The 16736-nt window shown below is 42.0% G+C and overlaps 1 protein-coding gene across 3 annotated transcripts in view; it reads right to left on the bottom strand.

Annotated features, from left to right (window-relative positions):
* The window catches only part of slc4a4a (solute carrier family 4 member 4a), a 60242-nt gene that overhangs the window by 25609 nt on the left and 17897 nt on the right, over positions 1-16736 (bottom strand). For 2 of the 3 annotated variants that reach the window (XM_068721065.1, XM_068721063.1), the window contains exons 5-8: positions 10248-10383; positions 7647-7807; positions 4992-5171; positions 1562-1638 (exon numbers count right to left, since the gene is read on the bottom strand). In XM_068721065.1, coding sequence (XP_068577166.1) covers positions 1562-1638; positions 4992-5171; positions 7647-7807; positions 10248-10383 — 554 coding nt within the window. The remainder of the gene's footprint in view (positions 1-1561; positions 1639-4991; positions 5172-7646; positions 7808-10247; positions 10384-16736) is intronic. The other variant, XM_068721064.1, reaches the window with a different exon arrangement.

Genomic DNA, 16736 nt, shown 5'->3' with positions numbered 1-16736 from the left:
GCCTCCATCTCAATATGTCATCAGTTTTCATAGGAACTATTTCTTTGGTAGTACATCCAATGTAGTAGTTCCAATGAAAGCTGGTTGGAGTTTTTTTTAGCAGATGATTGGATGTCATTTTGCTTCAATTATGTCGCGGGAGGTGGCAGAAATCTCAGGATGGACGTCTCAAAACCCGGGAGAATAAAACTGTCTGCACGACTAAATGCCTTTAGAGGCACGTGACAAAATATGTGTTACTGACTCTTTGAAGCCAAAACCACTGCAGAACTTCATGGTGTAAGAAAAACACATTTTCCATTAAATAGTCTCTTAGGCTTTTGTAAACATTAACAAAAACATAAAGATTACATTGAATAAACACTGCTTTTTAAGTAGATAATACAATGTTGGCCTTCTGGAAAGTCCAAACAAAGCAGCAATGAGACTACAGGCTTGTGGCCAATGTGGAAATGATCACTGCATGTCGGCCCGCAGAGGAAACTGAGTGGGTGTGGAAGAGCTTCAGTTAAGAAGATGTGCTCCCTGTCCAGGTGTTTCTTTCCTTCTGTCCCACAGGAGGACATGTTGGCCATGGCCAATTGTCAAAAGTAATAAATCCTCTCAGACCGGAAAACGAGACGTGAACATCACATTCTGAAACACTAAGTGTATCGTAAAGCTGTAGTGGAAGGGGGCTGAAGGAGAACAAATGTGTGCGTTTGTGTGTGTGTGTAACATTCCATTGGAACTTAATCATCAATTTCTCTTTCTGTTATTCCTTGTATCAAAGATTCTTGGCCTAAACGCGTCATCCTCGCTGTAACAAAATCTCCACACTGACCATTAAAGGAAAAGTTTATGTAGATTTTCGACAGACTCAATAAACTGCTAAGCTGAGCTGAAACATTACATAAGCAACTTGGATATTGTTGTACAGGCTTGGCTGCAGCAGGCTGGGTGATGACGGCCGTGGTTGGAACATTGTCCTTTAGACAGTCTCTGCTCTGAAACAGCAGCCACCGTCTGCACCTCTGGAGCGGATGAAGCTACTTCAGGCTAACATGTTAGCTTTGCATTGCAAGCCTGTGTGAGGTTGCTTGAGACAAATGGCATTTCAAGAGGGCTGTTTAAATGATCGACACTTGTCGCGTTTGCTGACCAATTCATCACTTTGCTTTGATTTTCAGTCTGAAAAAAAACATTCCAGATATGCTGGAATAGACCAATTTTACATCTCTTACACTTTTTTTGTGAATAGTTGTTAAAGAGCGTAAAAACTGCTTGATTGGTAACTTAATTAAGTTATAACTTTGAGATTTTCTGTCATGATCTCGATAATTAGCCGATTTGTCTGACGACTCTTACAATAATTCTTGTAGAGATTCTTCAGATAAATGGAACTTAATAAAACCATTTATAAAATACTTTGTTGATTTTGTTTCGCCGTTTAAATTTCCAGTGCAACGTCATAATCACCAGAATCACCTACAGAAACCCATCAACGTGGCAGAAACACTACAGCAAAAATAATTTTGAGACAAATTGAAGATTTGACTATTAAATCATCAGGTTGACTCACCTGGTCTTTTTCCGGTTTGTCAGAAATGTCGTTCATGCTGCTGGAGGTCAGGTTCCGGTGAGTTGTGGTGGGACTATCTGAAAATAAACCACATCCACCCCGCGTGGTTAGACCAGCTTCACGTAAGAACTCCTCTGAAAAGGACGGCAGAGAACCAAGAAAAGAGACAGTGGCCCAGACAGTTTGCTCCCCAAGCAGCGCCGAAAAGAATAACCAGACAACAGCGATTGAAATCGTGAAGAGATTTCAGATACCATTAACTCTTTCATCTACTTAATAACTGGAGTGCAAAACTCAAGCTAACTTTTAATTCAAGCTGAAAACATCTTCCGCTTAGATGTTCACTGTAACTGGTCTACATACAATCTGCTGTAAACCTTAAACCGGCCAGTCGAATGCCGTTCGATTCAAGTCAGTATATCAAGTCAGTATATCCATATAGTACCAACTCTTAGTACAGCACTGCATTTTAAATGTTCAACCATTTCCCATATTTATATTTAGTATTTAATGCCAAAAACTCATGACATGATGTTGACTTTTCAACTTCAAATCGAAAATTACAGAGCAGCTAGTGTTTGGTCCACTTTATTCTACAATATATTCAACAATAATGAAATTATTATTCAACCTTCAATCTTTCTCTACACTTGTTCAGCTTGTTGGGGAATTAGGTAGGCTGACAAATGCAGTGCTTACTTAAAATATGAATAATAATAATTTTGTGCATCCAGCCTTACTGTGTAGAAATAATCAAGAGCTTTACTGTTGAGAATATCTGATCCTCTTAGTGTCCATTCTTCACATCCAGCTCTTCCACTAAGTGCAGGTGAGGAGCAGACTCTGATTGACGCTCTGCTGACTTGTGGTTTCAGCTCATCAGAGATCTGACAGCAGAACGTGACCTTACTCGAGTCCTGGAGCCATCGCTGGTAAGAGACGGCATCAAGAGCGGTACAGATCTAAACCAGAGCAAATTCTGATGCCACTGTAGCCTTTCAAACATCAGCCCCCTGAGGATTGTGGGTAATAACATGCTTGTCAGTATGATGCAGCCAGTATAAATACAAAAAATAGTACTTATATAGAGTAGATACACTATTAAAAGGGGAAAAAAACAACTAAATTAAAAGAGAAATATACTGTATAAGGGATCAAGTATAAAATCTGAAAATGTTAAGTTTTTAAGGGGAAAAAAAACGACTCAATGTCACTACTATATAAAGCACTAAAAACGAGTACTACTACTGTATTTGGGACAGGAGACAGTTTTGTGACTATGTTCAAACTGCAGACGAAAGCTTTCCAGTTCTGATGGTTTCCACTCACACGTGACACAAATCTGATGTTTTAGAACAACTAAAACCTGCAGCTGCACAGTCACATTCTCCAATTCCCGTCTGAGTCACATAGACTGGATGTGTGCTACAAAGTGAGGCAGTGAGGCATTTGGCAGATTGGTTGAGTGGGTTATTTATATGAAAGACAGTGTATAATTGGGGGGGGGGGGGGGGGGGAGCCAAATATACGAACCACTCAAATATAAACTCTTTGGCTGTCGTTTCTGTAACAACAAAAATTAGCCTTGATTCAACCAGAACTGATCGGAGGTCTGCAGTGTGAACGTAGACTGGGTCCGGTGAACTTACTAAGCCAGTCCATGCTGGTACTCCTTTGGGACTGCAAGTCCTCCATTGAAATGTGACCCGACAGGCAAGTCACAGAGTTCTCGAGTGGACTACGAGCTTTTAGTGGCAGCAGCAGGTTATCAAACCCAATCCAGGGCAGCAGAAAAGGAGGAAAAAAAAAAAGAGATGGAAGGGAGAGATGATAGACAAGCCCACTGAGCCAAAGCAAGACATGTGTTAGGAGAATAAAATCAAGTGGTTAAAAGATGTGTAAAACAGGATCGATCTGTATTTTTTACAAGCTGTGCGGAAGAGTATGGTAAGAAGAAGGGCATCATTAAATCAGGGGACCATGGGTCATTGGACAGGATTACTGCAACAGGAGTCAAATTGTATTTTAATAAACTGGAGGATGTACTTTATCCTTGTTTAGTAGACATCAATTAATCATTATCAGTACACCTCTTCGTATCAGAACTGTGATGTTGATAAGAGCGTTTCATGTTTCATGACAAAGCAAATCCTGAACAGATGGAGCTTTTCTTTTGATAGAGTCATAAACGCGTTCCATCAGCAGCAGGTAATAAATAACTTCCCTTTCCAAAGACCCATGGCTGGTAACAGATTAATTACGTCATCAACGCAGAGAACATTCAGTTACTCAATGTGTTGCAATCAAAAGGACTCATAGACGAGTTGTTAACATGAGTTAAACATCCGTTAAACATCCGTGTGAATGAGGGCTGTCACTTTAAATCTCACCGCTTCAGATCGAATATTCTGATTGTTGCTGATTAATAAGGTTTGATAAGGGTTTTATTTGCAGCTTTGTGCTGCCTTCTGAGGAACATAGTCATTAGTTCATGGCAATTTCACTGACAAAAGATTTTGTAACATAATTAATTAAGCCAATTAAGCCATGTTTTTATAATTGCACAATTTTTGCATGAATTTGAATTCAGCCCTCGGTGAAGCAAAGTGACAGCCCGTCCTGTGAGATGAAAAGAGTTGTTTCATTCTACTGTAAATTAAACATGAGTTGTCAGAAATGTCAACAAAATCACAAGTTAACAGAGTGAAAATTGAAATTCATCATCAACTTCAGAGATTCTGACTGCTGTAAATCATAACGCTCGATTAATCACATCCTATCAAAATACTGGATTGGTTTTATGACCTCACATGGCCTTGGACTTTTCTCACCTAGTGTTGTAAATTCATAGACTGAACTCGATTCATCAGTGTCAAAATTTACACCCTAAGTCAATTTGAAATCAGTTCCACCTGCTCTCACAGGTGCATATCAATTAAGTTACATGCATCCGTGAATTCAGTTAGTACATTAGCCTACAGTGAGTACATTAAACGTGTTGTTAGAGTGATAATGTTTGTGAGGAATTAGCATGAGACTTAGCTGAATGAGTGAGCTCGTGGTAGTACTACAGTCGCACTTTATTAAGGGTTTTTGTGTTAATGCCTTCAAAATAAAGTAGAAGGCCCTATATTTCTGATAAAGTCTCCAATTAAACCATTAAGGACAAGCTGGTGCTTATTTAGGACTAATAAGAGCCACATTAGTGGGTTCATGCAGAGGAGGGCAGCAGTGTGTCGCACACTGTGGTTTTCCTCACTGCCCTCAAAACTCACTTCACACCTCAAAATAAATCTAAACTAAACGCAGTAATGCAGGTATGCACTGCTAAATCTATTATAGTAAATGGCTGATTTAGTTTTTTCTTTGTATCTTTTAAAAAAAATTAAAAAAAAAGAGTTTGACTGCATCAAACTGGCATCAGTATTACCGTTTTCCTGGTTGGAAAACAGCCTACTTGCACTGGAGACCGTCTTGCCGATGTCAGCCAGAGAGCGCAGGTTGGACTTCTTGGTCTGGTGACGATGTCTCCGTAGCAACGTGTACATCACTTTGTCCTTCAGGTCGGCTTTCAGCTGGCCGATCTCTATCTGGTTGTCAGTGATCATCTCTGGAGGTGCACAGAGAGAAAGAAGAGGGTGAGGGAAAGAAGAGGGTGAGGGAAGAGGATTTCTGTCTTTTTCTGGAGGGAAGGAAGTTAAACGACGCTGAACTTAAGACTTGACAAACTATATTATTAGAGCTGCGTATTGGCAAGAATCTGGCAATATAATACATATCATGATACAGGGGTTACGATTCAATATATTGTGATACTATAAGCAAGATATATATTGCAATTTTTCTAATCCAATTTATGTCATAGCATGAAGTTCAGTACAGTGGGATCGTGTTTTTGAGATCGATATGATGCACATTTTCTTGGAACAAAATGTATTCAACTTTCAGTGACATCCAGCAAACCCTCAATGTCAACTTAGAATTTCTACTTTACAGTATATGCAACATAGAAAATGTAATAATTTCTCTGAATTGTCAGAAAGTTTTATGTAAATTTACAAATTGTTTCAGCCCCTGAAGGCTCAATCATCCCTTACAGCTGACCCACTAGAAGTGTGAGGCGGTGTCTGTATCTGCAGAGACTCTTTCGTCTGCCTGTATTTTCATATTTTTCTGTGTTCAGGGTGTTTCTGTGCGTCAACCTCTATAAAAAAAGGAAGCGACCAGGTGTGAGATTGTGAGCACACATCTAAGACGAAGCCATGAAAATTGGAGAGAAAGCAGTGAAAAAACACGAATAAAGCGAGACGATACAACTAGGGGACAAAGCTCGCCCCAAAAGGAAAGTGAATCCAGGGTTGGCTTCACTCGATGGCGAGCACCCTAACCCTTGATGAGCCGGGGAGGAGGGGCCAACAACCTCAACTTAGTAACAACTAATTGAGTCAACATAACTAGTCTCCTCATTCCTGTAAAGACAAGTGCCTCCCAGACACGAAGCTCCTGTATGAAAGTCTTCATGGCACCATAAAAACAGCTCAATCAAAAGGTCTTGTCTATTTTTTTTAAAAAGAAGAAGGTCAGAAGCCTGAATGCCGACAGATAGCAGCCTCGGGGAGATTTCTCTTCTTGTGGAGGGGCAGTGCCGCTAATGGCCCATCAGTCAAGTCGGCCGGCCTCAAAGCAAGAGGCCCAGCTCCGCTCGGCCTGTACAGTGCATGCAGCACACTCAATTACTTCACATTAATCACTCCGAGTGGCAACTCTTCCTCCTGCTCCCTCATGCAGACAAAAACGAGGAGGGCTGCCTGTCCTCAAATTAGGAAGTTTTTTCTGTGACCATTTACAAACTACTATTTGAGCCCCCCGGTGTTATAAAGTACAGTACTGGCCGGACTTGACTTAGAGCTGTGACCTTTTGCTTCTCTTAAAGAGAAGAAGAGGAAGGAGGGAACCCTCTGAGCCCCGTGTGTGATGAGCGTCAATCCATAAACCTGCACGCAACACTGCAGAGCAGCTCTGCATATAGAGCACATCACAGAGCAGCTCTGCATATAGAGCACATCACAGAGCAGCTCTGCATATAGAGCACATCACAGAGCAGCTCTGCATATAGAGCACATCACAGAGCAGCTCTGCATATGGAGCACATCACAGAGCAGCTCTGCATATGGAGCACATCACAGAGCAGCTCTGCATATAGAGCACATCACAGAGCAGCTCTGCATATGGAGCACATCACAGAGCAGCTCTGCATATGGAGCACATCACAGAGCAGCTCTGCATATAGAGCACATCACAGAGCAGCTCTGCATATGGAGCACATCACAGAGCAGCTCTGCATATGGAGCACATCACAGAGCAGCTCTGCATATGGAGCACATCACAGAGCAGCTCTGCATATAGAGCACATCACAGAGCAGCTCTGCATATGGAGCACATCACAGAGCAGCTCTGCATATGGAGCACATCACAGAGCAGCTCTGCATATAGAGCACATCACAGAGCAGCTCTGCATATGGAGCACATCACAGAGCAGCTCTGCATATGGAGCACATCACAGAGCAGCTCTGCATATAGAGCACATCACAGAGCAGCTCTGCATATAGAGCACATCACAGAGCAGCTCTGCATATGGAGCACACCACAGATCAGATCAAAATCAAGCCGGCAGACGGGGTGCTCTGTAAAAATCAAATCTTTCTTCGAACACAATAGTGGCCAGTAATGGTTGGTAATAATGAAACTACACAATGTTTATGTTAAATCAATTTTTGATGAATGGATTCCTCAGTGGTTTTTAATTGTTTTACTAAAGATCCGCTCTTGAAAAATCAAGCAACATTAAAGTTGTTATGGTTCTGTTGAGGCAGGGGAAACATCATAACCAAGTTAAGTATACGGCACTGTTGAACTATGGGTAATGTGATACTGCATTAAAAAAAAAAAAAAAAAAAAAGTACCTCAACCTGAAAACAATCCAGGTTCCCTTACAGTTCCTCCTGAAACACACTCACCAATGCAAGCAATTAACACTGGGCCCGAATGCAATGCAATTTCATCCTGTTACATAAGACCAACTTACCAACAACCTGAGGTAGAGTGGAAGCTTCCATGTCCAGCATGATGGTGCCTTTCTCTATGCACGTCCGCAGTTCAAAAAGGCTATGTAAGGACAGCGTGGCCACGTGGGGTTTACTCCAGCGTTCGCCTCCTTTCTCGACCTTCTCCTCAAACTTGATCCACCTGGAGGGATGAAAAGAGGAACACAAGGACTGGATTAAACTGGGAACTCAAGACGGCTACAGCCAACATGTGTCATTTATGTCCATGTACAGCAGAGGTTTTGTGGCTGCATCACTACTCTAAGAGAAACCATTGGAAAGAAAAAACACCTCAAATGATCTCGTACACTCACCTCACCTCTCCATCGTCTCTCTGCTGGACTGATTACATACCTCAAAATACTGTTGACATTTTCTTGTTATACATCGTACTATAATAGTATATTTGATATTCTATTCAACTCTCAATGGTATGTTGCTGTACCACACTTATACCACATACTATGTTATATTGTGTTATGTCATATACTATACAATGTTAATGTTACATTGACTCTTGCACTATATTATATTAATACAGAGAAACACTGAGTACCATAAGGCTTTTTACTCATATCATACATATATTATTAGTTTATGTAAATAATGTACACCAGACTTGTTGACTCTGCTGCTATTAATCATACCTGTCACTTTATCAGCACCACCCACTTTACCATGTTTTTTTGTCTCCAATAGTCTCTATTGTTGCTCATTTCTTATTTTAGATTATGCACCTCCTATAATGTATTTATGTTACTTTCTATAGCCAGTATTGATTTCAGTCCTTGTACCGCTGCAACAACAGAATTTTACCACCTGGGGATCAATACAAGTGATTCTGAGTTATACGAGTCCTAGCGTTGGAAAACTGGTGATAAACTGTCAGGTGTGTGCAATTTTGTCAAATAAATGGTCAAACTAAATTTCCCTTATATCATTTTTTTAATAGTCGCACTTCAAAGCTGCCTGTTTGTCATTCATTTCATGTTGCCAACGTCTCATTAGGTGCCGGGCTGAAAGAGTGACAGAATTCAGTTCTTTGTTTTGTTTAAGAAAAAATGATCAGTTCTTAAATTCAGAGGCAGTGTTTTCATTTCTTTTTTCCTCATGTCTCTTTTTAATCGCTCTCTCTCAGAGTCATGGCGATGGGAAACTGAACTGGGACTGAGAAGTTGTTTCTATACCAGGGTTTTATTTGGACACTTTTGGCTGCCAAAATAGCACTTGGCGGACAGCCAGCACTACCCAGCACTTGTGAGATCTTTTATTCGTTTTGGGTCCACTGAGTGCACTTGGTGAGACTTTGGACCAGGATCTTAATCGCTGCAGTTATCTGCAGAATAATAAGTTTGACATTAAAGATACAGGGCTGATTTATTTCACCCATTGTAAGCATTAAAAACCGTTTTTAAAAAGGGTCTGGAACTGTAGCCCTCTTCTAACCTTTTTAACCCTGATGAACCTCTTGTATTGTTTCATTTATATTGTATTATGTTACACTGCAGAGAAGCCCTTATGTAAGGAAAATATTTTGTAGTGTTTCACCATCACTTCTACCTTATTTTATTGAGAAACCGACTTTATACTTGTTTTAAATTGTATTTGTTCTAACTGAGGAAACATCAATGAATAAACACAGGTTTGTTCCCTTGTGTATTGCATATTGTATATTGAGAGAATGACAATAAATTCTACCTTTTTTCCCAAATGGTGGACATGACATGAAACAATTTCCTTTGCATTTTGACCGACATTTTGTTCAATCCAGGTTAAACTGTCAAGCTATAGTGTCACCTTTTGAATTTTGACATGACTCCGTTAAAGCCCTTCTGTGCTCATTCTCCACTAATCTGATATCAATTGTCCTGGGTCCATCCGAAGCTGGACAAATGTATCATCAGAAGTTGGCCTTAAAAAGCCTTCCTGAGTAAAAGTGAAGCTCCTTTTTAAGAATACCGAAAGACTTTGACGGCAGAGTCCTTCAGAAGAGTTCCTCTGCAAATCACTCAACCAACAGTGAACCAAAACGTAACTTCTATCTGCAGCACAATTGGTCAGAGGTTATGATAACAGATCAACTCATTTGGTGGCTCAAACAGCAGCACAGGGATCCAGTTTCCCCCTGAGAGAGCTTCACTCATCCAACGCTAATGACGTATAAACAATCAACCCATCTCCATCCCACAAGTGGGCCACACAAGAGAGACCTGTGAGACCCTGTGAGCTCGCTTTTTATGCTGCTCCCAATTCAATGCAAAGCAAATTCTTTGATGTTAGAAGAACTGATTTTACTCAGTGAAGTTTAGACAATTTTTTTTATTAGTTATTTGACTCTGGGATGGCTGTTTAGAACTAAAATCCAAACAATTAAAGTAAGCAAAGTTTTTGAGGTGAACTTTAAGAAACGGATTTTTTGTTTTTCCAGCAAGAATGTTTAGATGATTCGATGACTTTTCACAGCCAACTGTGTTACATGTTTTCAATGATTGAGGGAAAGCCAATAGAGAACATTTCTAAACTTCATTGCAACTGCAGGTGCATATACAGGAAGCCCCAAATCTTGAGACTGAGGTCCTTACCTGGCCGTCTCCTTCCACTCCATCTCCTGTCCATCCACCGACAGAAGCTCGTCCAACTCCGTGAAGAGTTGAGGCGGCGCCGGGCCGTCATCCTCCTCGCCGAGGATGAAGCGGATCCTCTCGGCCGCCGGCGAGACTGCGGAGAGAGGAAAAATACTGCGGTTCATAGGCTGGCATTGGTTCCCGTTGGGCAAGGGTTTGGGCACCGGCTTCCCCTCCTCAGCTGGACCCTTCCCGTTGGCCTCAGGAGGAGGTGGAGGTGGTGGTGGGATTTTCACCATGACCTCCTCTCCTTTCTCTTCTGCGTCCTCTTCCTTTTCCTCCTTCTCCTCTTGGTTATTGTTGTTGTTGGACATCTTCAAGACTTCAGTGACCCCCCCTTTCCTCTCCAAATCAGCTGACCCAGGGTTTGCTCCTTAGATAGCAGTCGGCAAGCCCCACAAGCTCACCAGAGTCCCGAAGCAGCAGCTAGACCCTCATTAACGTCTCGGGTGGAAGTGACAGCCGCTCTCAGCTGCCTGCTCCAGCACTTTGTGGACCAGGTAGGAGGGGACCGAAGGGGTTTAGGGGTCCCCTCAGTGACAGTGTCCCCACAGCTAGCCCCTTCTCCCTCTCCGCCCCCCCTTCACTGTTCAAACAGGCCTTCGCCATTGGCCCTCCAGCCTTGGCAAGCTGCCCTGGAGCCCCTCATTAACAATTAGGAAATGGTCCACAAACTGGCCTATTCTTTAGCAGAGGCTTAGCTTTCCTTCTCTTTGTCTTCTCATTTGAATTCTTAGAGAGCAACACAAACAGATTTTCAACAGGATTGATATATGGATTATATTTTTGGGCGCTAATCAAACATGTTGCAAACAGTCGCCACCATAGCTTGTTCCAAGTGGAAACAAATATTTGAACTTTCAATGGGGAGCAAGACAATAACCAGCCCCCTTTCACGAAAAGCAGGCACATGCATGTAGAAAACTGTACGCAAAGATCATCGTCATCAGCAAACAGCCACACAAGACGAGTGCATGAGGCTCATTTACGGAAAAAAGCTCACATAAATGAAACAATGGCATCTCCGCTCAAGGAATGAGACCGCTAATGTGTAAAAAAAATATCTTGTGCACATGCTGCATGATTGGGATTAATGTGAAATCACTTTTTCAAAAAAAAACTTTTCCAACACTGTCCATTTCACTTTGAATTATAGCCAATAGACATTTTTACAGCAGATCTCTTATCTTATCTCATCAGGTGTAACTTATAACAGTAATTGGTGGCTGTAGTGGCACCAATTAAGGTAGAGGTATAGCGGGTCGTCCACTAATCGGGAGATGGGCGGTTCGATCCCCGACTCCTCCAGTCCCCACAAAAGAATGAATATATAGATTAGAGCCTGATGGGCAGGTGGCACCTTGTACGACAGCCTCTGCCATCAGTGTATGTGTGTGTGTGTGTGTGTGTGTGTGTGTGTGTGTGTGTGTGTGTGTGTGTGTGTGTGTGTGTGTGTGTGTGTGTGTGTGTGTGTGTGTGTGTGTGTGTGTGTGAGAGAGAGAGAGAGAATGAGAGAACGTTGTAATGTATTGTGTAGCACTGAGTGGTCGGAAACTATATCGCTATACAAATGCAAGTCCATCTCCATTTAAAAAGGCCCTCGATTGGGTTTGAAATTGGACTAAGTTTGAAAATTGAATCCTTCGTAAATTCTACCAGCTGGTTTCAATCTAGTGATCAACTAGATCAGGTCGCCGTTTCAGGTCAGATATGTCAACTGTATTCTGAGTAATATCGTCACCAAATTTAAACCACCAATGAGAATTATAAAAGGCTTCATTTGTGCACAAAATATACCCACCGTACTGTAAAGTTAACTTTAATTGTCTTAAATGTTGTGTTATTGGCTAAACCCTGCTAGAATATATTGATTTTCTCCATGTGGAGAATCACCAATGTGTTGTTTATCCTGCTGTTGTGCATCCTATCTTTGTGAGGACCACTTTGAGTTCTAGGCCTTTTGAGGAAGAGAGGACTTACGTATGTGTGGTCCTCATCTTCAGCAGGTTAAGAGTTGGGTTTTAGATTTGGGGTTAGAATTAACTTTGGGTTAAGGGTATGGGACTGTTGTGGTCAGGGTTTAGGAATGCATTATGTCAGTGAGGGTCCCCACATGCACAGAGGCACAAATGTGTGTGTGTGTGTGTGTGTGTGTGTGTGTGTGTGTGTGTGTGTGTGTGTGTGTGTGTGAGTGATCATAACAAAGCTGGCTGATCTGATTACATAACAGCTTGCTAATACTGTGGCACCAGAGAGTTGACTGTAGATACGGAATGTATGAGTGATTCCCATGTATTACCTCGACTGTGGTCTAATCTGTCCCACCAGAGTTTCATAACGAACCGACAACAATTTCACACTTCTGTAAGGGTTCTACGCCGTCTACCCAGCGGATTCAATCCCCTCGGTATGGGAATCTCCCATGTGGGACCTCCGCCCAGTGCATGCTGGGCCTTGCCGGGTGCATTTCTTCCACGTTAGTGCGCTGCGACCGGCTCTAGGTCAGCTTGGAAAGGCCCGGTGTGAAGGGAGGGTCGACGCCCCCCTCCCCCCGAAGAAGCGACTGGGCTGTTCTCAGGTCTGCAGAGATTCCTGAACCTGACCCGTCTTGAAACACGGACCCAGTTTCTTAAATTGTTTTCTAGAGCACAAAGTTCTACATAGATCTAGCCTTTTCATTTTGCTCTCAACGTGCACCAGATTGATTTAACTTTAAAATGCACAAAATCTTCTTCTGGGGGAGCGTGCCCCTAGAGGGTGCGAAGTCCTTGGACTCTTTATCTTGCAATAGAAACCCAGGGAAAATAAATGGTTAGCAGGCTCTCTGACACAGTGACAACCCACCTGGTGGAAAGGGAAATTCTCTGATATATCCTGCTCTCATATGAATAATTCATGCAAATATCTGCATCACAGAGAAAGGACAATAATCCAGCGTTGAGTATTTGACTGGACTCTCCTTTGCAGGTGAAATTTAGAGATTTATTTGGACAAACACACCACACTTGACATTACATCACCCACCACATTGAGTCATTCATTCATTCGGTCAGCAGTAAGTGGTCAAACAGTAAATGAGGTGAAAGCTTGCAGTTTACCCTTATTGTGTTTTCCGCAGTGCCATAAGAGCAGCAGCAGGTACGGGCCAGACAAGCAGCTGTGAGATTACTAGGTGGGGGGAGAAATTGACTGTCTGTTGGCACACACACATCTACTGTATACACATACACACAGACACACACACACAGACACACACACACACACACACACACACACTTCCACAAGCTGCAACTAGCTTAAGTCGCAGCTTGTTTAATAACACCTCGGGTGGAATAATTTACATGTGCGTTTCACACATTTAGCTGACGCTCCATACCCACTGCGATTTACGCTGATTACAGTAAACAGGGCAAACAAGCTTTAAATACCTATACGGCCAAAACTGCATGCAAACAATAGTAAGCGGTGCAAGGACGGGGTCAAAGCCTCAGGGATGCAGGCTCACATGCTGCTCAGTTCCTTAAATGTGCATCCAGTTAAACAAATAAAACAGTGGTTAACAGATGCAGCAAAAGCAGGGCAGTAAGGTGTTTTCATTCTAAAGAGCAACAAGAAATGCAATTGTAACAAAACGATCCACAAATACTAATTTTGTTTTCATCCCTATGAAATCAATATAAGGACATCCTGCTGGAGGAAAACCATTATCTTAGCAGAAATGTATTTTGGCACAAGATCAGGAAAAGCTACCTGACACCCTGTGTTTACCGCTGCAATAACTTTCTGTACCTCTCTGCACACTCAAGCGTCAGTCTTTAGATCATCATATTACTAACAACAGCTGTTACTAATTACAGCATTAGCAATCACAATATTTCATGATAGAGGAATCAGCAGTAAGGGAAGAAAGAAACACGTTTTCGTGGAACTAAGAGCAACTTCGAAAAAGTCTACCGACCCCGTATAATAAGAAATTTGAAATTCAAAATTAATTCTCCGAAGTTTCTTTTTAATACACTGTGGGCATCTAAAACTAGAGCATCTAGAGTGTATCCAGGAGAGATTTTTCTAAAGAGGAAACTGATGCTGCCCTTCCATACTACCCAGTATAAAAACTCAAGCTGGTAACAAGCAGGGTGATGGTGCTAGGAGAAAGGTGGGTGAGAAGGGTTAGGGGGTGAGGCTCGGTGCAGAGTGAAAGCAAACAGGAGTGAGAGCAAGCACGAAAAGGAGGGATAGAAATGAAAATCCCATCGTTCAAACGCAATTTCAAAGCTCTGTGTGCTCTAGCCAAGAGCCATGGGCATACAAAGAGGACTTTGTCCCAGAAGCAGAGGCTCACGGGATAGGGGATGGAGGAAGAATGCCCGCTGCCCGGTAGAAAGCTTAGTGTGACTGCCACTAAAGGCCTGTTTAGTCCCACTCTTGACATGCATCCTACACAAATACCTTCCATCCCCTCTGACCTTTTTGGAAAAACACAGCACATCATAAGGGGCAACATGGGGTCTAATAGCACGCTCATTGTTTGTGACTGTACATGCAATGATAACGCAACTCAGCGTCAACTCATTCAAAGCAAAAGAGTGGATCACTGAGAGTACAGGAAATGTTTTCCATGCCACAAAGTCTGACGCTCAGTATGCAGGGCAGCTAGCACAGAGAGGCAGCGGACAGGGATTGGGGCTGAATGCAGAGTAACACCCAGAGGGTGATTCATTGAAAGCTTGTTTATACTCAGACCATCCCGCTCTGGTATTTTGTTGTGATAGCTAAAGGTGGGCAGGTTCCGATGAGAACGTACCAAATACCAGCTGGGGGGGGGGGGGGGGGGGGGGGGGGGGGTCGCAATCTGAAATGAAATGACCTCAGTGCTGTCTGCAGGTAAACTGAATGCAAAAGCCACATTTTCTCTTTGCTTTCACTGCAAACAGCCCAATGCAACGCATCACAGAAAGGTCAAGTTTATGTGGGATTCTGTGTTGGTCCACAAAAGGGCTCAATGCACCATTCAGCAACATTACCTGACTTTTGTGAATCATTTGATCCTCTGGCCATACAGTCCTAATTCATCTCCCAACCTTTTTTTTCCACCTCTCATGTTAGGACTTTACACAAGATGGTGCATCTTTGCACCACAGCAGAGGGCCCACTTCTCATCTAAATGTACGGAAACTACTTACTGAGGAACGCAAGTCTGCAAATATCAGGCTGGTCTCATCCAACATATGTAGCTATACCTAATGAAAAATAATGCGCCGTAATTCGTAGGTATCCCACAAAAATATTTAGTACGTTATGCACGTAATAATGTTGATGTATTTGTCACGTGACTTGAGTGATGTAGTTAAAGTACTTCTGTGTTTTTTTCTTTTACCCAAACAACGATCTTTTCCTTCACCTAACCAAGTAGTTTGTTACCTAAACGTAACCGATTTGTTTCCTGTGAAGACGGATTTCGACTATTCATGTAATGAGCGGAAATTGACACGTGTTGCTGGAGTTTCGTAGGAAAACGCACGAAAAATGAGGAGTAACTTTTCGTCAGATATCATACATATCGTATGAGGATACGTTGGCAAATATATATAACAGTAGAGGCTACGGTTATATATATATTCCAATTCACTGTCTAGAATGAGAAATAATCGCGATTATCTTTTTCCTATAATCCTAAAATGTCTCATCTTGGTTTGTTGTAGCTGCAAATAAAGCTAGAAGACTTGCATGTACACAAGAGCTGGGGGGGGGGGGTAAAGAAAGACTGTGGATGTTAGTGGTTGGGTACGTTGTTGATCTAAGAGTCAATCAATGAAGATTAACTTATCATGACAATAAGCTCTATCCAGAAAGTCACAAAGTCAAATAAAACAATGGCCTTTCAAAGGTTTAAGCAGTTTAGCCAATCAATACCCACAGACCTTTTCGACTGATACAATTTATTCCTTCCTGTGACACTGAAGAATATCTCAAACAGTCGCTCTGTAGACATTCTAGTCTCACAACTCCAGACCTATTTCCACAGTTTGTTTTCACAAAACCTCCCACAACTTTGTGATATGTGAAAAAGATGTTAATAATTGGTTGAATCCTAAAAGGGAAGACCAGTGAGCCTTAGTGGGAAAGAAAGTGTATATCCTGAACGGAGTCCTTGTGAACTTTGTGTACTTTATGTATGTCATGTGTACTTTAATGTATGTCTCACAGAAAATATTTGGCGCCAAGTGGAGCATATCTAGCATTGTGTAGTAGCTTTCACGTGGAATTGTAGTTTACATTCAAAGTGATAGCATTAAATTGGAGACATGTTCACAAAAAAAAAAAAAAAAAATACATTGCAGCAGTCTTAGCTTGCTCTGTCTGACGTTGGGGAAAAATTAAACCCATTTGTATAAGAACCAAGTTTCTAAGTAATCTATGTAATCCACTTTGAGAGAACGTTTGATC

The sequence above is a fragment of the Cebidichthys violaceus genome, unplaced genomic scaffold (assembly GCF_023349555.1).
Source record: "Cebidichthys violaceus isolate CVI_PGR_0920_01 unplaced genomic scaffold, fCebVio1.0.p SCAF_26, whole genome shotgun sequence".
Classification (NCBI taxonomy): Eukaryota; Metazoa; Chordata; class Actinopteri; order Perciformes; family Stichaeidae; genus Cebidichthys; species Cebidichthys violaceus.
Note: the sequence above shows the minus strand (reverse complement) of the source record. Positions and strands in the feature narration are given on the sequence as shown.